This window comes from Schistocerca americana, chromosome 7 (genome assembly GCF_021461395.2).
Source record: "Schistocerca americana isolate TAMUIC-IGC-003095 chromosome 7, iqSchAmer2.1, whole genome shotgun sequence".
NCBI classification, from domain to species: Eukaryota; Metazoa; Arthropoda; class Insecta; order Orthoptera; family Acrididae; genus Schistocerca; species Schistocerca americana.
The window spans coordinates 592,073,566-592,091,296 of NC_060125.1; the positions used below are offsets into that span (position 1 = coordinate 592,073,566).

At 43.7% G+C, this 17,731-nt stretch overlaps 1 protein-coding gene across 1 annotated transcript; it reads right to left on the reverse strand.

Moving 5' to 3' along the window:
- Positions 1-272: 272 nt before the first annotated feature.
- On the reverse strand, positions 273-14,536 carry LOC124622313 (prostaglandin reductase 1-like). The gene is made up of 3 exons (XM_047147991.1): positions 14,323-14,536; positions 8,016-8,366; positions 273-909 (listed from the first exon to the last, which is right to left on the reverse strand). Exons 1-3 carry the CDS (start codon positions 14,521-14,523, stop codon positions 457-459), a joined length of 1,005 nt encoding a protein of 334 aa, XP_047003947.1. The 5' UTR covers positions 14,524-14,536; the 3' UTR covers positions 273-456.
- Positions 14,537-17,731: the final 3,195 nt, after the last annotated feature.

The following is a 17,731-nucleotide window of genomic DNA, read 5'->3' on the forward strand; positions in this document are numbered from 1 at the left end:
TTATGTGTATAGAAAATAATAACGGTCCTATCACACTACCCTGGGGCACTCCTGACGGTACCCTTGTCTCTGATGAACACTCTCTGTCGAGGACTTCATATTTGGGTTCTATTACTTAAGAACACAAACATTAACCAGCTACATGAATATTTTCTATCGTTTCATGCTCTTATAGTTGTTGGTGTGTAGCACTTACGTATGTTGTTTTTGCGACAACTACGTGCTGGGACATACAATCTGACTGTGGAGTTAAATAATGGACACAACACACAAAAGGTTTTCTATAAAATTTATTTCTTTTTAGTTTACAAAAGTGAAAGCACAAACAAATTCTGAAAGAATATTCTGTCCCAGTCATCCAGCTACCTTTTGTAATTCACTGCACAAAATACTGTAACAAATTGTCTTTGGCCCTGCTCATGCGCCCAAATCTAGTACGGAAGTATGCTTCACGCTTCAGACTTTAACAACAGCTTTCCCTAGGTTCTCTCCTTGCAGCATGCCAACAAAGGCTTTGGGAGTGTTCTGGAAGCCATCGGTAACAGTCTCGTGGTACTTGATTTTCCCCTCCCTGATCCACTGCATCAGCTGTCCGATGCCCTCTCCCCAGCGGTCGTGCCATCGGATGTACATGAATCCCTCCATGCGGAGCTGCTTGAATATAGCTGCGTGCTGGATGATGGTAGCCTTCGGGAGATTAGACTCGTTGTATCCAGATATCGCGCCGCACACGGAGATGCGACCGTACTCTCGCATGCTGTTGATGATTGCGCTGCTCATCTCGCCGCCCACGTTGTCGAAGTACACGTCGACGCCGTCAGGTGCCGCCTGCTTCAGCGCCTCTGTGACGTCATTCGTCTTGTAGTTAAATGCGTGATGGAATCCCAACTCCTCTTTCAGCCACTTCACCTGCGGAAGAGAGGCCAGTAATATCGCTACAAGAGGACGTTTTCACATTGTGTAAATAAGTTACAGCTAATTACTATAATGACATCCACTCCTGATTCGGCTGGCTGGCTCTGAGCACTATGGGACTCAACTGCTGAGGTCATTAGTCCCCTAGAACTTAGAACTAGTTAATCCTAACTAACCTAAGGACATCACAAACATCCATGCCCGAGGCAGGATTCGAACCTGCGCCCGCAGCGGTCTTGCGGTTCCAGACTGCAGCGCCTTTAACCGCACGGCCACTTCGGCCGGCTCCTGATTTGGATTTTCACTCGTTTTCCCAAATCATTCCAGATGAACGACACAATTTTTGCTACAAATAGGTCATAATTAGCACTTCTCCTCTGCAGCTTTAATAGATATCTGATTATGGTGGCATATGTTTATCATACAACAGTTTTTGCCTTGCTTTTCATTTTTACTGGAACGGTAAAACTGCGTTGTTTAGTGTCTTATTATTTCAACTACATTCTTCCTTTATTAACTTCTGAATAGATTAGTTTTTGGAGGGGGTCCACCTTCACAAACACCCAGTCTTACCTTTTCTTCTGTTTACCACATATGTTTCGCTGAATATTGAGAATCATCAGTGGGCCTTTATTTTATTTCTATTAAACAGGAAAAATTGCTCTTTACTATGTACTTGTAAACATATAAATTTGGGTTTTGAAGACAGTATTTACAAATTTGAAACACAAAGTATTGTTTATATGCAGTGGTTTTCCTGGGTTTTTATGTTTTTTTTTTTTATTGCACTTGTTTTCTTTCGCAGCTTGTCTTTTGCCACCATATAGATCTTAATGTGGAAAAGTTATTTACTTCGAAATTTTATGCCTGGGATGTTATGGTCGACCTAACATTAACTAATTGTATTTGGAAGATTTGTGTGCGTGCATGCATGTATGTGTGTGTGTGTGTGTGTGTGTGTGTGTGTGTGTGTGTGTGAATGGGTGTGTGTTTTATTTATTTACTTACTTTTTTATCTAATTATTTATTTTATTTTCATTTATTTCTATGTATTTTCTTTAAAAAGATGTGTGTGTAAGGGAAAGGGGTGGGGGGAGGGGGAGCTTATAGGTCGGTGTTGTCCGATAGTTCTTTGAGGGCGGGGAACACACTTCCATTATAGAGAGCTCTGTATACATGTATTATTTGTTTGTAAACGAACACAGACAGAAGAGCTTCAACCTCAAGATGACAACTTCTGGATTTGTTACTCGACGCTCTATTCAATAGCTAACAACAGATTCCGGTACATCCTTGTAACTAACCACTTTTGTTTATATTACCCCCAAAAATTTCGTATAGGTGGCGATGAGATCAGATGATTAATGCGGAAAAAATATTGCGTCGCTGCATGCTTCCCCGTTCTGTATTACATTTCTATTTTGTATATTTTTGTCGATATTTTAATTTCAAAGAAAGACAGTAATAAACATAAGATCTCCCGTTTACAGTAGACGTTTGCAGTGCAAGAACACACAGACACAGCAGAAGTACGAGTACTGTGACATAAGTCAAGCCTGCAATGAGTACGTACAATGAACTGTCTGTCGGGGTTTTGAAACAACCACAGAGTGTAATTTTTCTGAATTTACTTACGTAATTATCGTTAATGAAACATAACTATTCATTTTTTTCTACTGTCCTTAGCGGGTCAGTGTTACACTGTGGCTTTGAAACAATGATAATGCGCCAAGACTCGACCAGATAGTACGTGGTTAGAATATTCGTGAAGAATGAGTTTTGAGCTTTAAAATTAGCTGTTGTGCTTGAGAGACTGAGTGCAAACGGTTTATGGTTCATCAGTACAGTACGGAGTGAAGACACGTGAGTACTGCTCATCAACATCTATCCTTGAGACGTCTCCAGAGAAGAGTGGAGGCTGTGAACGCATGCCCAGTTTCATTCTCTTTTTCTTATTTTTCATATGTATATTCACCGATAGTAATACAAATACGACACTTCATCTCTCAAGCTCTCTTTATACCGGCCAACCAAACAATATGCTTTTGTACGAGTGACACATCACACAATTTTTTGAAAATAGCCAACATAATCTCGTTGAATGGAGGTGCGACCTTAAACATCTGATCAAAAGCATCCAGATACCTATTAATGGACATTAATATTGGAGGTGTCCACCCTCCGCCTTTATGACAGCTTGAAACCTCCTAGGGACACTGTTAGTGAGGTGTGTGTTTGTGAAGAAACGCTATCCCATTCTTCCTCAAGAACCGAAACGAAAGAAGATTGATTGATTGATTTTAACAGGATAGCTAAAACAGCTTAGGTCTAACCCGCCACTGCCCGCACCGAAACTAGGTTTATCGTGAGGTATCGCTCCCTGTATATCTACTAAAGCCAACCAGTGCCCTTAAATAGTGCAAAGAGTGCCTCTACCAGTTTTTTGCTATACACAATTTCTTCAGGTCTAGTTGTCCCGAAGATTCTGTATCTTTTACTCTCCAATGCCATGCATTCAAAGATTAGGTGTGATGCAATTTCTTCACCCTCATCACAGATCCTACATTTAGGGTCCTCTTCCATTACACCCATTGTGTGTAGGTGTTTTTTGAAGTTCCCATGGCCGGTCATCAGTCCAGTCATGAGTTTGATCTCTTTCCTGTTCAATCCCAGGATTACAGAGCTTCTTTTAAAACATGGCTTGGGCATCATTACCTTACCATGTTTTTGTTTATGGACCTTGGTCCAATATCCTACGTGCTGTTTCCTAAGCCACTTCAGTAGTTCTACTTTGATCATAGCCTTGGTGATTTTCAGGACAGGTTCCGGTCCAATAAATGGAGTTGTTGCCCCCATCCTAGCCAATCTATCGGCTTGTTCATTGCCACAGATCCCTGAGTGGCCAGGGACCCCACACTAGGTTCACCCTATTGCTTCCCCCTAGCTCCACCAGAGCCCTGTGGCAATCTGCAACAATCTTAGATCTTGTTGCAGGAGCTGCCAATGATTTCAGGGCTGCCTGGCTGTCTGAATAGATGTAGATGCTACGCTCATTGTAGCACCTACGCATATTCTCCTCCTCACATGCCATGACTGCAGTAATTTCGGCTTGGAATACAGAGGCCAGTTTCCCTAGAGAGATGCTGCTCTCCAGTCTTGGTTGAACCCCTTACAACCGTGCCCCAACGCCTTGATCTGTTTTCGACCCATTGGTGAACCAAACGATGTCCCCCGTACGGTGTCGAACTGTTTTCTTCCACTGCTCCCTACTTTCAATTATTATGTTGTAAGGCTTGTCGAAGCAGTACGGAGCTATTATATAGTCGGCGGGCATTTCCCCGGCCATACCTATATTTACCTCACTCACTATGTTAGTGTGTGATTCTGGATATCCGAATGAGACCCAGTTTTGGCCAGTTTTAAGTCTATATGCCCCAGCTACTGCCTCCATCTTAACCCAAAGGTGAAGTGGAGGCACATCCAGCATGGCTTCCATTCCAGCGGTTGGTGTGCTGCTAATTCCGCCTGTTATGGCAAAACAGGCCAATCTCTGCACATTAGCAAGCTCTTTAGCAGAAACCCACTGTTCTACCTTCTTTCACCACACTATGGCCCCATAGGAAATCCTAGGTGTAACCACTGTAGTGTATATCCAGTGCATACCCCTGGGGCTTAGGCCCCAGTTTTTGCCACAAGTCCTCCTAGTAACGAAAGAAGATAGTGAAGTTGGACACTGGGATCTGGTGCGAAGTCGACGTCCTAATGGTGATTCACTAAGTTCAGATAGGGGCTCTGGGTAGGCTAGTCAATTTTAAGAACGTTATTGTACACAAACCATGGGCTCACGGACGCTGCTTTGTGGCAGAGTGTAGTGTCACGCTGATACAACATTCATCGTCTCCAAACTGTACCTCTACTGTACACAGTATGCAATATTGCAGAATGTGTTCGTATCCTTCTGCATTTAGTGTTTTCTTAAACCCAATAAGGGGACCACTCCATAACCATGACAAACAATCCAGTAGCATAAAATCAGTTCCTCCGCATTTTACTGCTCACAGGAACGTTCTCCAGGCATCCAGCAAACCGGAAACTTCCCACGGAATCGTCACAAGGTATAGTGTGATTCATTACACCAAATCATCAGTTTCATCCACTATCCAGTGATGTTGTTGTTTACAGCTCTCCAAGCGTCGCTTTGTACTGACTGCAGAAACGTGTGGCCTATAAGCAGCTGCTCGATGACTGTACCCCATGTTTGTTAACTACCTGTGCACAACCAATGTGCTGGCCGTACTGCTGGTAGCACTTTGGACCTGACGAGTGAAATCTATCGCTGATTTCACGCGATTTTTATAACCACATTCCGCAATATTCGATGGTACCTGTCTCTCAGTGTGTGAGCCCTGCCTGGTCTCGGTTTACTGTGGCTGTTCCATCGCTTTTCGACTTCAAATTCGAAGTAACAGAGCTCTCCTGACTGATAAATCCTGCTGTCGCTGCTTCTCTCCCCACTTCCTTTTATACTGGCACGTCTGCCTCTAGCGACATTTAGTCGTCAATTTCCCATTACATAGAGGTGTCCGAATACGTTTGACCAGGTAATGCACATGTCTTTATTTACACTTTGTACGAGGGTTGCCAGACATTAATGCACCCCATTTTTTTTCTTCAAGAATTTTTTTTGGACATAATGAGAATTACACGCACGAATGAATGGTGTTTTATCTACATACCCTATTTTTTCACGTAATCTCCATCCCGTTCTATGGTCTTCCTCCAGCGCAAAACGTCCTGTCGGTACCAGTGCTTGTCCTGGTGACGGAGCCAGTGCTACCCTGTGTGAATCACCTCCTCATTGTCCTCAAAGTGTCTTCCACGAATGGCATCTTTTATTGGCCCAAACAAGTGTTAAGCCCGAGGGGGTAGGTCAGGGCTGTAGGGTTGATGGAGTATCACTGTCCAACCCTGTTCTGCGATGCGTTCAGCAGTCCTCATACTTGTGTGGGGCCGAGCGTTATCGTGTTGCAGCAAAACATTTGCTGGATTGTTGTGGCGCCTAAGTCGCCGGAAGCGCGTCTTCAGTTTTGTTAATGTGTTGACATATGCTCCTGAATTAATGGTACCGCCTCTTGGTATCATATCAATGAGAATCACACCTTAACAGCCCCAGAACACGATGATCATGATCTTACTGGCGGAAGCAGGTGCTTCGAATTTTTTCTTCTGCGGGGAAAGAGAACGGCGCCATTCCATCGACTGTCGTTTTGTTTTGGGCTCAAGATGGTGAACCCAGGTTTCATCACCTGTCACAATCTGGGACAAGAAGGCCTCCCCCTCAGCTTCAAAATGTTGCAGCAAATCAAGACAAAATGTTTTTTTCCGTGCGATTTGTGATCCACCGTTAGACACCGCATGACCCATCTTGCACACGCTTTTGATCCAAAAATGCGGATAATTGCATCCACACTTCCTTTGCTGATTGACAGATGCAGCGCCAACTGCCGAGTCGTAATGCATCTGTCCTTGTGAACCCGGCCGGTGTGGCCGAGCGGTTCTAGGCGCTTCAGTCCGGAACCGCACGACTGCTACGGTCGCAGGTTCGAATCCTGCCTCGGGCATGGATGTGTGTGGTGTCCTTAGGTTAGTTAGATTTAAGTAGTTCTAGGTTCTAGGGGACTGATGACCTCAGATTTTGAGTCCCATAGTGGTCAGAGCCATTTGAACCATTTGTCCATTTGTCCTCGTGAATGACTACATCAGCTCGCTGCAACATGTCAGGTGTGACAGCCGTGGATGGTCTCCCCGACCGCTGCAAATCGTCGAGCTCCACCGAACCACCTTCTGATGACCTCACCCTCCGTGCCCAGCTACTAACTGTACTCCTGTCGACAGCAGATGCTGCATAGACTTTGCACAAATGTTTGTGAATATTCCCCACTGTTTCTCCTCTACAGTGAGAAATTCAATGGCGGCACGTTGCTTGTAACGTGAGTCACCCTCAGACGCCACTTTGAAATGCAGCTACGCTATCCGTCGGAAGTGACAGATACTTGGCGCGCTCACTCAGGAGACTTCAAATAATACATACGTAACGTTTCCCATTCGTAGCATTGTTTTCAGCTGAGATAAAAATGGGATGCATTACTTTCTGGGCAGCCTTCCTATGTCTGAAGAATGTAAGGATTTTGAGGAAAACTCAGCAGTACTTACGAACAAGTGTCACTGATCTGATGAGATTATGCTGCACTGACCTCACCTGCGTCTGTTGTGTACATAGTTCCACGTAGTCAGCGCATACACAACTTTCCCACTAGAGCGCGCCCCACTAAGCACAACAGCGCAGGCGCAGCGCTCGTCCATCTCCGCACTTCGAGATGGCGCTGCCATAGAGACGGACCAAGTTCTGCTTCCGCAGATCCGTGTATTAATATGTAACGCAGCCAATGAGATTGCTGCTAAAGTAGAACTTTTTCTCCTCGCGGATCACACTCCCGCAGTGATACACGAATGCGCGTGGTATTATAACGAGTGTACAGACCTCCGATTAGTCAGTCTGCATTTGTCTGCACCAATCTGCACCAGTCTGCATTAGTCTGTACCAGTCTACATTTGTCTGTACCAGTCTATAGTCAAGTTTCAGTCTGCGCCTAATAAGATTACCATATTCCTGTACATAGCCATGAAGATAAATGTATACACACTTTTTTCAAGTATCACAGATATATGTGAGAATAAGACTAACGTACCAATACCAAAGGAACTTCAGATTGTCAATTGTAACTAGCATCCAGAACCAAGTTAAGTAATTTTTATGTTTGTTATTATTTCAATAAATGTGTGTGAAAATTAATCAAGTTCTGTTTTAGGTTGGTCACCGTCAATCTGCTACTCTAAGCGTGCAAGTGGCATTTCTATCGTCCGACCTAACGGCAGAAGATAAACACGCCACGATAAGACCACGAGACATATTGCTGACACTCAACTACTTCGTTAAAGCGACATGTCAAATAATCTGATGGTGTGTGTACTGAAGGTCTTACAGTACGCACACCACAGCGTCATATGTGCAGGAATCGCAAATGGAAGCGGTGTCTTACCTTAGCGTCTGATCCCGCGAAACCAATTACTTTGCACCCCTTGAGGCGCGCTATCTGCCCGACTATGGACCCCACAGCACCTGCTGCCCCACTGACTACGGCGACCTCTCCCTCCTTAGGCTTGCAGATCTCCAGCAGTCCAAAGTAGGCCGTGATTCCGGGCATGCCCAGCACCCCCAGAGAGAGGGAGAGGGGCAGCTCCCCCAGGTCTGGCACCAGCATGACCGGAGACATGAAGTAGGGAGCGTCGGGCCCCACGTCGGCCACGGTGCGGTCGCGCCAACCCCAGTAGCCGACCACGTACCGCCCCACTGGGAAGTCCGCAGCACGGCTCTCCACGATGCGGGCCACCTGTGGGCAGAGATTAGCACACATACCTTTAGAGACAGCGTAAACTGTGACTTCCTGGCAACAGTGATTTCTGTTAATTGCAATAACTGGTATTTTTAGTAGTGTTTTGTTACGGTTTTGCGAATTCACAACCTGTATCCCTCCACAATGGAAGTGAAACGTGGACGATAAATAGTTTAGACAAGAAGAGAATAGAAGATTTCAAAATGTGGTGCTACAGAAGAATGCTGAAGATTAGATGGGTAGATCACATAACTAATGAGGAGGTATTGAATAGAATTGGGGAGAAGAGGAGTTTGTGCCACAACTTGACCAGAAGAAGTGATCGCTTGGTAGGACATGTTCTGAGGCATCAAGGGATCACCAATTTAGTATTGGAGGGTAGCGTGGAGGGTAAAAATCGTAGAGTGACACCAAGAGATGAATACACTAAGCAGATTCAGGAGGATGTAGGTTGCAGTAGGTACTGGGAGATGAAGAAGCTTGCACAGGGTAGAGTAGCATGGTGAGCTGCATCAAACCAGTCTCAGGACTGAAGACCAAAACACATCCCTCCACAATCCACCAACATTAAAATATTCCTGCTGCTGTCGTCTCACCTATTACATTGTGATTAGTAACTTGTAAGGACTAACAGTCACTGACAAGTGCGTTGCTAACTGGTATACCTAGCCAGGTGGATTGTAACAACGTGACGGAAGCCATATGTTCTCGCTTGTAAAGGCGATTACTTGTTTAGACCTAACGTTAGCGTTTTCGATAACCGAGGAGACAAAATGTTAGGTGAGACGATATTGTTAATGCTCGTATTTAGAACCATTCATCCTCAGTTGTTGCTGACAGGCTAGAGTGTGATATTAGAACTCCACAAAATCTTGGTTGTAATGACAGACTGAGACAGACTGATCTCTAGCGTAGACTGATGTTTGAATTTGGTTGGAAGGCGATAGTTTGCTTGTGAATTGGCGGAGCTAACGAATGAAAATGGCAAATAAAAGTTGTGGTAAAAGATTGACCTGCAGCGTAGCCTGATGTTTACGTTCACCCAATTTTCTACGTTTATCGCACTTTTCATCACAAAATCTAAAACTGCAAGGTAAAGTCGGAAAACGTTTCTCAGATAATGGACAGGACTACTACATAACTTTTACCACATGGTAAACAAAAGTTACTTGAGAACTGGACACGACTGTGCACAGAGAAAATTTTGCCCCAACGAAACTGTCTATAGTAAGTATGGATTAAATGTATTCTTCTTCAGGCTTTAAATTTTTTAGTATTGAAACAAGTGTGAATATATTAATGGTGGATGTTGAGAATAACACAATTTGCCATACACTACAGTTCGAGTTTGTGTTTAGAATACGTGGACCACTTCTTCGACCATAGACAGTTTATACATCGATAGCCTGAGACACAAGACTCTCAGAAAGAAGTACGAACGTCGGTCAACAGATGGCGTATGACGTTGAAAGTTATAATGCCTCTTTTAGTAGAATAACTTTGCTTTTAGTTGTTACTTGTGACTTATATAATAGCCTGCGAGTTTCATGATAGTGTGGATGCTATAAAACAGGTGGCATGCAGTCTGAATGTAACTGAAATCACAGCCAAATACTGATAATTTGTTACTGTCTTAGCCATGACTTATTGATCATTTTATATGTTCCGGACATTGTATCAGCTTTATTAGCGATCTTGGCGTTTGAAAGTTTCTTCAGAGTTTTCAATCACTTGTTGATTTCTTGCCACCCAAGTTCTCTACAAAGCGCTCGAGAAAGATCTACTGCAGACTGCATAACAGAAAGGAATTACAGCGTGAGAATTATTGAACTATATGAAAAAAACGTAAATTAGTTACAAACTACAGCGTGCACACACCTTATTCAACATTTAAACGGTACTACATATATTCGGATATAGGTTATGACATGTTCGATAAGACTGCCTTCATTGGCGTTGATGTGGCACAGACGAATAGCGAAATTCTGCATGACCTGCTGAAGTGTCGGAACATTGATCTTGTCGATGGCCTCTGGAATAGCTGGTTTCAGCTCAGCAATAGTTTTGGGGTTATTGCTATACACCTTGTCTTTAATATATCCCCACAAAAAGGAATCGCATGTATTCATATCCGGAGAATATGGCGGCCAATCGAGGCTCATGCCAGTGGCCCCCAGACACCCCAAAGCCAGAATGCGGTCCCCAAACTGATCCTCGAGGATGTCAAACACTCTCCTTCTTCGATGGGATCGAGCTCTGTCTTGCATGACCCACATCTTGTCTAAATCAGGGTCACGTTGGATAATGGGGACGAAATCATCTCCAAAGCCTTCACGTACTGTTCGGTAGCCACCTTGCCATCAAGGAATATCGCACCGATTATTCCATGGCTGGACATTGCACGCCACACAGTCACCTGTTGAGGGTGAAGAGACTTCTCGATCGCGCATTGTGGATTCTCAGTTCCCCAAATGCGCCAATTTTCCTTATTGACGAACCCATCCAAATGAAAGTGGGTTTCTTCGCTAAACCAAACCATGCATCTGAGTACTAATTCCCACCGTGCCCTGCGGCCAACCGTACAGTTTGAACGTGCTAACGCAAACCGTTCAGAAGTAATGACGATTTCATTTCATACAGTTCAATAGTTATCACACAGTACTTTCCATCGATTTACATTCGTAATATTAACGTCACACTGTAGTGTATGGTAAAATATAGTCTGCCAACACAGTAATATTTAATGATATGCTGTTTCGTGGTCTTCATTCCAAAGACTGATTTGATGCGTCTGTATCTGCTAGACCTTCTGATTAAGTCTCATCATCTCTGCATACCTAATGCAAGTTTTGTCCGCATGAAACTCCATAGCCGAACACTGGCCGCTCTCTAGTATTTGTAGCCCCACAGTTCTCCGAACTACCAAACTGACTATTGCTTGATGCCTCATGATCCAATCTTACAGTTAAGTTGTGCTCATGCACTTTTTTCTGCTCAACACGATTCAGTTTCTCTTCATCAGTTATCCAGTCTACTCATCTAATGTTAAGCATTCTCCGTAACATCGGACATAAAAGCTTCTATTTCGTTCATGTCTACTATGTTTATTCTACACGAATCGATTACAGATAAGGCTACTACAATCCAGCAAATACTATCGTCTAAGACATTCAGACTTTTAAATTTGTACTCGATATTACCGTTTTTCTTGCATTGCTTGAGGTTTACTCGACGGATTACTAGGTAAGGTTGTCGGAAGAGAGGTCGATTGTCGTGGTGAAATATCCATAATGTTTCATTGACGCAGCTGATTGACATCTGCAGGTGCGTCGAACTCACTGCTGAGTTATGACAGTCATAACATTCATTACTCAGCAATGTATTAGTCGCACATGAAGGTGTCATTCGGTTGCGTTTGATGAAATATTGTCGAAATTCACAACGACATTCGACCTCACAGCCGACAACTGTTTCCACTCCCTATTTCTTATTTTTAGAAAAGATTTCATTGCTACTGCTAGTATGCATTTTATATTCTCGTTACTTCTGCCATCGTAAGTTATTTTGCTGTCCAAATAGTAAAAGTCATCTATTACTTCTAGTATCTTGTTTCATAATCTAATTCCCTCATCTTCGCCTGATTTAATTCCACTACACTTCATTACCTTTGCTTAGCTATTGTTAATATTCATCTTACAACTCTTTTTGAAGACACTACCCATTTGTTCAAATAACCTTCCAAGTTTATGCACTGTTTGGTAGAACTGCAATGCTGTCAGAGAACTGAAGCGTTTTTTATTTGTTCTGCTTCAACTTTAATTTCCTTTCCAAATTTCTCCTGAGTTTCCTTCATTGCTTGTTCGGTGTACTGACTGAATAATATGATGGACAGGCAGTTACTGATTTCCTTTTCGTATTCTTCTTGGCAGCTGCAGTCTGGTTACTGTGCAATCTAAATACATTTCCCTCGCCGTATTTTATTTTAGATAACTTTTTAATTCCAATGAGTGTATTCCAGTCAACATTGTCATTGTTTTTTTCTAAATATGCAAATGCTATAAATATTGTTTTGCCGTTTTTGAATCTATCTGCCAAGATAAATTTTCTCGTATGATCCTACATTTCTCCAGAACCCAAAAATATCCCTCCCCCCCCCCCCCCAGGCCATGGATACCTGTCGTTCTATTCGTCTTCAGGTGAATTAGTGATCTAACAATGCTTTTTATACGTAGATATCACATCAATTAGTACTCTTCTGCGTTTGTACAAGCGGGTCAAAGCTGTAGTGTAAGTTAGAAGAAACTAAACCTTGAACCGAAGGGCTGCTATACTCTTATCAACTGCTATGTATTCAAAAGAGTGATATGATTCTGTCGACAACACGTCTTCTAGGAAAATGCAAGATGTCGGTTCAGAGAAATAAAATATTTCTTGTTACATAAAGCTTATGAAATATGTCGATGGACAAGGAGTGATTGAACTAGTGTCAGTTAGTCACAGCGAATGGTATAACATAAAGTAACTGTTGACTAAAGATCGTATAACGCACTTTCCAGTTGTCAACGATATTAAGAATAACGTAAATACAAGTCAGGCTATTCCTATTTTTCTAAACACACGGAATTTGGATATTTCTGATAGACGATAAACATCTGCAAATGTCGAATTAATGTGTGTGATAAGTAGCAGTTCACAACAAGATGACTTTTACAGTAAAACAGTAATGGCAACTTTCTTATACAGTGAGACTGATGGTTTACTTAACGACATATGAATTGATCGTGTACTGTTGTAGGGAAGAGAGTCATGGATCCTTAAAAACGATATAAAAGCAAACCACAAGCAGCAGAAATGAGATTTTTTTTAGGGAAGTGAGAGTTGTTCCCAGTGAAGACCACATAAGAAATGAAGTTGTTAGGAACGAACTAAATATTTATAACACTAATGAAAAGACTGAACAAAATAAAACTGTATGCTAACATCACCCACAAAGAAAGAGTGGCCACGCTGTACCAGCCAAGAGGAAGAAGGGACGTACGAAGGCCCAGAAAGAGGTGGCAGTAAAAGGTGAAGCCGGAAGAGGCACAAACGACTCAGCCTTGAAGGACAGAAGAAGGAGAAGATAAAATTGATCGTAACTAAAGGACCACGGCAAAAATCGCATTCAGTTAACGATAGATTTATGTCTATCATTTTATGATCAAGTAAATAAAAAAAGGCGTACACCAACAAACTAATTATTCATAATGTTATCATTTGAGATTAATACCAACTCACAAAGCAGTTTCAGTATCTATCTGATTACTTCAGCTTTGTTACTTATTATAAATAAGCATGTGATAATATTATTCTCATTCATCATTGCCTGTAAGCAACTTAAATCTGCCACGGTTCGCGCCGCTGCCCCCGTCGAAGGTTCGAGTTCTTCCTCGGGCATGGGTGTTTGTGTTTGTCCTTAGCGTAGGTTAGTTTAAGTTAGATTAAGTGGTTTGTAAGCCTAGGGACCGATGGCCTCAGCAATTTGGTCGCATAGGAACTTACCACAAATTTCCAAACTTAAATCAAGTAATAAAAAAAAAAAAAAAAGTGAAATACGAGTGTCTGTCAAAACGCCTGAAAAGGCTTTTATCTTTCAAAAAATTGAACTCGTTCATGTACGACATTTTTTGCAAAGTTTTATCATCTGTCATTACCCAAAAGTAAATTGATTCATTGACTTCAGCACAGCAAATTGTTTTTATTTTATTTTTGCATCAGTGGTGAACAGAAACAGGGGGTGCCAATGGAAAGTCAGTGATGTTATTTGTGAGCGTGTGTGTGTGGACTTGTGTTCTTCAATATGGCGTACCTGTAATAATTTTGTCATTCGCAATGGTGTTCTTCTGTCAGGAGAGTAATTAGTGCGAGATAATTAGAATTGGTTAGCAACGGAGGCATATGACAGCAACTTCACCTGCGAGCCGATCATGGTGTTGCCGACGTGGTGCATGTTCTTGTACGCCCTCTGGTAGGGATCGACGCTGATGTAGACTGCCTCGGCGAGTATCTGGCCATCGCGGAGGGCCGGCAGGTCCTCCTCCTCGATGCGGAAGTCTTGGAGCCGCGGCTCTCCCTGGAACACGCGGGCGATCACGATCTTGCGCGCCTTCACCATGGCTGCCGGTGTCCTACTGCAAGCGCGGTCGCTGCACGCCGCTTATATAACGCGGCCGCGCCGCGAGGCCGTGGCGCGTTGTTATCGCTATCTGTATTGGGTCCCAGATGGAAGGTCGTCAGACTCACTGTGCTGAATCACTGTGGGTCTGAGAGGCGATGAGATGCAAATTCCACCACTGTCTTGCAATTTAACATCCGTTTGTTGTGTAAATTAATAGCTAGTTCTCTCTACAAATGTACGAGGTGCATTCAAGTTCTAAGGCCTCCGATTTGTTTTCTAATTAACTATTCACCGGAAATCGATGAAACTGGCGTTACTTCTCGACGTAATCGCCCTACAGACGTACATATTTTTCACAACGCTGACGCCATGATTCCATGGCAGCGGCGAAGGCTTCTTTAGGAGTCTGTTTTGACCACTGGAAAATCGCTGAGGCAATGGCAGCACGGCTTGTGAATGTGCGGCCACGGAGAGTGTCTTTCATTGTTGGAAAAAGCCAAAAGTCACTAGGAGCCAGGTCAGGTGAGTAGGGAGCATGAGACATCACTTCAAAGTTGTTATCACGAAGAAACTGTTGCGTAACGTTAGCTCGATGTGCGGGTGCGTTGTCTCGGTGAAACAGCACACGCGCAGCCCTTCCCGGACGTTTTTGTTGCAGTGCAGGAAGGAATTTGTTCTTCAAAACATTTTCGTAGGATGCACCTATTACCGTAGTGCCCTTTGGAACGCAATGGGTAAGGATTATGCCCTCGCTGTCCCAGAACATGGACACCATCATTTTTTCAGCACTGGCGGTTACCCGAAATTTTTTTGGTGGCGGTGAATCTGTGTGCTTCCATTGAGCTGACTGCCGCTTTGTTTCTGGATTGAAAAATGGCATCCACGTCTCATCCATTGTCACTACCGACGAAAAGAAAATCCCATTCGTGCTGTCGTTGCGCGTCAACATTGCTTGGCAACATGCGACACGGGCAGCCGTGTGGTCGTCCGTCAGCATTCGTGGCACCCACCTGGATAACACTTTTCGCATTTTCAGGTCGTCATGCAGGATTGTGTGTACAGAACCCACAGAAATGCCAACTCTGGAGGCGATCTGATCAACAGTCATTCGGCGATCCCCCAAAACAATCCTGTCCACTTTCGCGATCATGTCATCAGACCGGCTTGTGCAAGCCCGAGGTTGTTTCAGTTTGTTGTCACACGATGTTCTGCCTTCATTAAACTGTCGCACTCACGAACGCACTTTCGACACATCCATAACTCCATCACCACATGTCTCCTTCAACTGTCGATGAATTTCAATTGGTTTCACACCACGCAAATTCAGAAAACGAATGATTGCACGCTGTTCAAGTAAGGAAAACGTCGCCATTTTAAGTATTTAAAACAGTTCTCATTCTCGCCGCTGGCGGTAAAATTCCATCTGCCATACGGTGCTGCCATATCTGGGACATATTGACAATGAACACGGCCTCATTTTAAAACAATGCACATGTTTCTATCTCTTTCCAGTCCGGAGAAAAAAATCGGAGGCCTTAGAACTTGAATGCACCTCGTACTCTCGCCAAATTCTGGGGCAACTCTTCACAAAGTGGTGCTACAGTACAGTACGGAAGGTAAATGAAAGAAATACCCAATGAGACGAACAGAAATTATACTTTTATTCACAGACAATAATTACACTAAAGTCAGCGCGATTTGCTCTGAGGTGACAAAAGTCACAGGATACCTTTCAATATGGTGTCGGACCTCCTTTTGCCGGCCGGCAACTCATCGTGGCACGGACTCAATAAGCCGTTGGAAGTCCCCTGCAGAAATACTGCGCCATGCCGCCTCTATAGCCGTCCAGAATGCTGAAGGTGTTGCTGGTGCAGGATTTTGTGCACGAACCGAGCTCTTGCTTATTTCCCATTAATGTTCGATGCGATTCATGTCGGGCGATCTGGGTCGCCAAATCATTCGATTGAATTGTCCAGAATATTCTTCAGACCAATCGCGAACAACTGTGGCCCGGTGGCATGGCGCAGTGTCGTCCATAAGAATTCCATCGTTGTTTGGGAACACAAACTTCATGAATGGCTGAAAATGGTCTCTAGGTAGGCGAACGTAACCATTCCAAGTCAATGTCCGTTTCAGTTCAATGTAAACACAGCCCACACCATTATGGAACCACCACCAACTTGCACATACCTTGTTGACGACTTGGGTTCAGGGCTTCATGCACTCTGCGCGACACTTGAATCCTACCGGCAGCTCTCACCAACTGAAATCCGGACTCGTACGACCAGGTGACGCTTCTCCAGCCGTCTTGCCGATATGGTCACGAGCCCAGGAGAGGTGCTGCAGGCATTGTCGTGCTACGGTCGCAGGTTCGAATCCTGCCTCGGGCATGGATGTGTGTGATGTCCTTAGGTTAGTTAGGTTTAAGTAGTTCTAGGGGACTGATGACCTCAGAAGTTAAGTCCCACAGTGCTCAGAGCCATTGGAAACATTGTCGTGCTGTTAGCAAAGGCACAAGCGTCGGTTGTCTGCTGCCATGGCCTATTAACGCCAAATTTCGCCTCACTGTCCTAACAGACATGTTTGTCGTACTTGCCACATTGATGTCTGTGGTTATTTCACGTAGTGCTGGTTATCTGTTAGCACTGAAAGCTCCACACGAATGCAGCTGCTCTCGGTCGTTACGTGAAGGCCACTGCGTTGTCTGTGCTGACGGGTGATAACTGAAATTTGGTCATATCGCCACATTCTTGACACTGTGGATCTAGGAATACTGAATTCCCTAACGATGCCCCATGTGCCTAGCTCTAATTACGATTTCGGTTTCAACGCCTTTTAATTCCCATCGCGTGGTCATAATCAAGCCGGAATCCTTTCCACATGAACCATCTGAGTATAAATGACAGGTCCATCATTGCACTGCCCTTTTATACCTTGTGTACACGATACTACCGCCGTCTGTATATGTCGTCCTATCCCCCTATGGGATTCACACGGATATGAACATATACAGGGTGAGTCACCTAACGTTACCGCTGGATAATTTCGTAAACCACATCAAATATTGACGAACCGATTCCACAGACCGAATGTGAGGAGAGGGGCTAGTGTAATTGTTTAATACAAACCATACAAAAATGCACGGAAGTACGTTTTTTTACACAAACCTACGTTTTTTTAAATGGAACCCCGTTAGTTTTGTTAG

Bases quoted from the DNA above. Each gene is read 5' to 3' on its own strand.
- LOC124622313 (XM_047147991.1), bottom strand. From the start codon at position 14,523: ATGGTGAAGGCGCGCAAGATCGTGATCGCCCGCGTGTTCCAGGGAGAG. The intron at 8,367-14,322 runs GTGAAGTTGCTG...CTCTGCCCACAG, and splicing joins ACACCATGATCGGCTCGCAG to GTGGCCCGCATCGTGGAGAG. The intron at 910-8,015 runs GTAAGACACCGC...TCTCTTCCGCAG, and splicing joins TCGCGGGATCAGACGCTAAG to GTGAAGTGGCTGAAAGAGGA.